The 4762-nt window shown below is 36.4% G+C and overlaps 2 protein-coding genes across 3 annotated transcripts in view; one reads left to right on the top strand and one right to left on the bottom strand.

The window, feature by feature from the left end:
• The window catches only part of LOC104738625 (rop guanine nucleotide exchange factor 2), a 7574-nt gene extending 2871 nt beyond the window's left edge, over nucleotides 1-4703 (bottom strand). The window contains exons 1-7 of one of the 2 annotated variants that reach the window (XM_010458787.2): nucleotides 4158-4703; nucleotides 3957-4073; nucleotides 3709-3863; nucleotides 3542-3616; nucleotides 3137-3439; nucleotides 2698-3042; nucleotides 2452-2600 (exon numbers count right to left, since the gene is read on the bottom strand). In XM_010458787.2, the coding sequence (XP_010457089.1) occupies nucleotides 2475-2600; nucleotides 2698-3042; nucleotides 3137-3439; nucleotides 3542-3616; nucleotides 3709-3863; nucleotides 3957-4073; nucleotides 4158-4488 (1452 nt within the window). In that variant the 5' untranslated portion in view covers nucleotides 4489-4703 and the 3' untranslated portion in view covers nucleotides 2452-2474. Of the gene's footprint in view, nucleotides 1-2451; nucleotides 2601-2697; nucleotides 3043-3136; nucleotides 3440-3541; nucleotides 3617-3708; nucleotides 3864-3956; nucleotides 4074-4157 lie in introns of those variants that run through there. The other variant, XM_010458788.2, reaches the window with a different exon arrangement.
• Nucleotides 821-2406, top strand: LOC104743074. Its single transcript, XM_019235386.1, has 3 exons — nucleotides 821-1585; nucleotides 1680-1755; nucleotides 1853-2406. The coding sequence occupies exons 1-3, from the start codon at nucleotides 836-838 to the stop codon at nucleotides 2368-2370; spliced, it is 1344 nt and encodes a 447-aa protein (XP_019090931.1). The 5' UTR covers nucleotides 821-835; the 3' UTR covers nucleotides 2371-2406.

Below are 4762 nucleotides of genomic sequence, written 5' to 3'. Positions count from 1 at the left end.
TATTTCTTAAACTTTAATGTTATAAGTTATGATGACATGAGGGGGAAAAAAATATGACATGGAAACAGATAATTGGATCATATTTAAAAGCATGTTCTTTATAGTAATAAATTATCACTATGTTTAAAGATTTTCTCATTCAAAATTTCACAACTATTTTTTTTTCAATAAATTGGACCAGAAAGGTATGACCAGGTTCATCAAATAAGTAATTAAGAAAAAAATATCCAACAAAAAGTTAGGATAGCCAATATGGATCTTTTCAATTAAAAAATCAAATAAATACATTAGACAAATATGGTGCTTTTTTAATTAAAAATCAAAGAAATCTGTATATTTAAAATAAGGAGTTACTTGATTTCATCATTATCCAATCTAAACTAGATTCTTCTTACCAATGTTAGATTATCTCCTAAGTTTTTTTTTTTTTTTTTTTTTTTTTTCACTCTAATACAAAGAATCATAAATTATTTCTTTTTTTTTTGGAGTTTTGAATACTAAAGTTTGAAATACTTTCAACAAAATTTGATTATAATACAAGAATCAATAATACGTTATCCTGCTAGAATATTAAATAGGTAGAAGAAAATGTTAAATAACAGTAGATTTTGTATTTAGATTTGTTCTATAAACAATAACGATGGATACAATGATCAAATCAGTTTCTTGCTGAAGAATTTACTCTGTTTCTTAGTAAACTAAAGTCTCATCGTCAAAAAGTTTTGGGTTTTAAATATTTTGTTGGGTTTGTTTTTTAAAAGATCTGAGATTGTAAAGCTTTAAAAATCATAAGAGTGTTGCATATCGGAACTGGTTTTCAGTGCCAATATCTGAAATGTCAATGGAAAGCAGCCATGTGGAAGAAAAGCTTTGCTCGAAAAGACAAGAGAGAGATCATCATCATTTAGGCTGGATATCTGGTCTTCTCAGGAGGAGGAAGAAGAGGTCAGCACAAGAAGATGAACGTAGCATATCTGAAGGCGATTCTCGTTTGATGATAAGACACAAAGCCAAGATTTTGCATTTGTTTCTCTCTGACATCATGAGGAAGCTGAAACATGCAATCAGAAAAGAGAAACCGCGGCACGACCACCGCAGATTGCTGGAAACGAAGAAAAGCTTTCAGAAGAGTTTGTCAACCAAAGATCATTTCTTTCTCGAGCGCATGACTTCGATATCTCGACAGAGATCTCATCATCAAGAACACTACGACAACGAGAAACATCTCTCTGAGATGGTAGGAAATCAAAGTAGGATCGTATTATCCCTTCCCGAGGATTCGTCTCCTTTCAGCAGCCCAGGAAGAGTATGGGACAAGAATTCAACCGTGCTATCGAGATCTTCTACTTCAGACGATTTCATGAACTCTGAAACAGTTGCAGGTAGTTTACATTTTCTCCCATTTTTTAGAGATACAATACGTTATTATTTTTATCCAATGATTCTTTGCGACTCTGCTGCAGATGATTCCTTAACTATCAAAGAGATAGACTCTGCTTCACCGATAGAAGGAGATGAGATTGTTGATGAGATGTCAAAAGTTGAAGCTCATGGTGGAAAGAATGAGGGTGGAATCTTGGAAGAGGCAAGTTCATTTTTGATTCTCTGCAAATTTTGATCATGACAGAGAAGAAGTACTACTATAAACTTATTTGGTTGCTTTTGTTTCCTTCTAACAGACACTGTCTCATCCCTCTGTGGCCTCATCACCATCCCAGCCGCTATTCACTGAATATGAAATAAATCCAGCAAGAGGTATAGAAAGAAGATCCAATTAATGCTTACTGGGCTTATTTTCTAGAACTCTTCAAGAGGTATGCACTAACATTGACTCATCTTTGACAATACTCAGGTGAAGCAAAGATACAAGAAGAGAACCGTGGTATGGATGACAAAGAAGCAGTGTTTAAGTACGTAAAAGAGGTGTTGGATGCAATAGACTCAAATTGGGAAGAGCTGTATCTGATAACAGAACTCTCTGACCAGCTTCTTTGTCCGGCATTAATCAGCAACATACCATTATATCCAAACAAGCTTTGTGTAGACCATGACCTCCTCTTCGACAGCATCAACGAAGTTATCTTCGAATTCTGCAGGGTTCCTCAATGGGTTTCCTTTGTTGAACCCAGAACCCTAGCCTTGCCCGCCTCTAGCGTGGAAAGCATTGTTAGCGAGGTACAAGAAAAGGTTTATTGTCGTCTCTTGCCAATGCAACTCCCTCGGTTGTTGGACGAAAGAGTTAGAGAAGACATGGACAAACCCAGGAGCTGGTTAGACACCAGATGGGAGGTTGAGTGGATTGGCTTTGAGATTAGCGAGTTGATACTAAATGAACTAGTGGAAGAAGTCATGGTTGACTACTTGACTTGAAGAGAAGATGATCACAGCATATAAAGATATGTTGGTTTTACCTAATTTAGTAATTTACAATGGAGCTGCTAGAGGGAGACAAAGAAGAAATTCAAAGTATGTAATTATAATTCCTCTTCTCCTCTCACTGTTTTGTCTACATAAAGAACATCATCAATCCAAGCAACTATGTTAAAAGCTAAACCTTCAAGAACTCTAGAATAACTTTCTAACACAGCTTTTCCAACATCCTGCAGCAAACCACAAATATAAATATATCAAAAATTGTTTTTTTAATCACAAAGATCAATGATTTGAATTAAGCCACTTTTGTTTGTGTGTTCTTACCTTGTTGTAATGGATCTTGCATATATCCAATGATGTCTGAGACAACTCCGGGTACCGTTGTTTCAAACAGAAAAGCAAAGACTCTGCTCTCTCCGCCAAAGCATAGTTCTTGTCTGATCTCTCTGTATTTGACATTACATCTTTCACCATGTTCCACGAAGACTTGGAATTGTTGAGACAAGCTTTGCGTCTCCATGTGTACATTGAAGCTTCTACTCTATCTGCCAACTGAAGGGCTTCATATTCTGATCCAATCTTGAGACCATCTAGCAGCTTTTCTGGTGAAAACCTCCCTGAACTCGTCATCTGTCGATACATTGAGTCTCCTGTGCTCGCTTTTCCGCTCTGCAAAATGCAAAAAAAACAAAACAAAATAAGAATTCAAAATGCTAACTCCTAGTGTGCAAAAATGAACATTAATTTGTTGTTATATACACACCTTTGGAAGATTTGCCATGTAAGAAGCTGGGATATCCATTTCACCAAGGATGCTGCTATTGATTGCCATAGCAGCTTTATGGATTTGATTAGTGCTCTCTCTCTTGCTCTTAAGTTGTTTCCTTGCTTTCTCTGACAAACCTTCTGATGGAACCAGAGGGATCGGTAGCCACCATTTCTCTTCTTTCCTCTGTACAATCACTTTCCTGAATGATCCAGTTGCAGAACGCGTTGTTGACTTCATTGACAAGCTTCCTTCTTCTGCATACCAAAACTCTGTCTTTTGAAAACTATTCAATGCTTCCTGCAAACAAAACAAAACAAAAAGAAACAATGACCTTATTAATTAACCGATAAAAGCTTATACAACTAATCTTCATGTATAAGGAGGGTTCAGAGCAACTACCATAAGCATGGAATCTAGTTTTCTGAGTGCAGGCAAATTAATGTAGATATCTGCTCTTGGTCTACTCTCCATTACCTGACAACAAACAATAAGAAAACCGCAAGAACTTATTAGAAATATATTTCAGTTTTTATACTTATTTCTTCTATAAGGCAGATCTTGTTTACCTCAACAGTGGCTCCATTGCTTAGGTTCTGTGACTTTGGGATAAACTCGAAAATATAGTCACATACAGAGAGAAGGCAATTCATTTCTCTCTTCCACATTGCCTTCTTCTCTATCTCCAGTGGCTCTAATCTTAGATTCTGTCCAAAAACAGTAGCTGCAAATAATCTCGGAATCACACAATTAGTTACAGTTTCTATAGATGGCTTAGTTTAAAAGTAAAAGAAAAAACAGTGAGGCTTTTAGTTACCATAAAGATTGGTAATAGCGTTTGAGATTGTAACTGCGGTGCAAACGCCTTTGCCGCTTCCAGACATATCTTCCCCAAGCAGAAGCTTCGAGAATCTTTCCTTCATCGTCTCCAATTCTGCACAAAACCGACAACAGTTTCAAGATTCTGACACAAGTGGGCAGAGAGAGAGAGAGAGAGAGAGACGGAGAAATACAAAACCTGGCCCTGAAATTTCTTGGACCGCAAGATTCTCCTCAGGCTCGTTCTGATTCTTTTTCGTTTCAATAAAGGCAGATAGAAAATTTGAGCTCGTAGACTTGGATTCGGTAAGGACAGGGACAGGCCAATCACTAGGAGAGACATCACTGCAGAAGCTGCTGGTTTCATCAATTTGGTCTGAAAAGCCTCCCGAGGTTTCAGAACATGTTCGATGATAAGCAAAAGAATCTGTGCTCATCGTCGAGTAAACCGGAGTTTCAGATGCTGATTGATCATTTGGATCGATGGATCCAACATCGTCGTTTTCTTCAGGGTTTGAATAATTCTCCATACTCTCAAAGATTTGTTTTTTTTTTTTGGAAAATTCCTCTGCTTTTGTTGATCTTCTCTAGTGTTTTTAAGAGAAAGAAAATAAGAAAAAAATAGTAAGAAAAATGTAATAATGGAAGCTTAATTAGAACTTTCGTTTATGATTTATGATGAGGAAAAAAAACTTGAGAGAATATGAATTCTTGGATAGTGAAATTTCGAGGACCAGCTAACAGATTAAAGTAAGAACAAACTAGCAACAAGTATAAAATTTATCACGACCAAAAAAAAAAAAA

The sequence above is a fragment of the Camelina sativa genome, chromosome 14 (genome assembly GCF_000633955.1).
Source record: "Camelina sativa cultivar DH55 chromosome 14, Cs, whole genome shotgun sequence".
NCBI classification, from domain to species: Eukaryota; Viridiplantae; Streptophyta; class Magnoliopsida; order Brassicales; family Brassicaceae; genus Camelina; species Camelina sativa.
The sequence above is the reverse complement of the archived record's forward strand: the minus strand, read 5'-3'. Positions and strand labels throughout refer to the sequence as shown.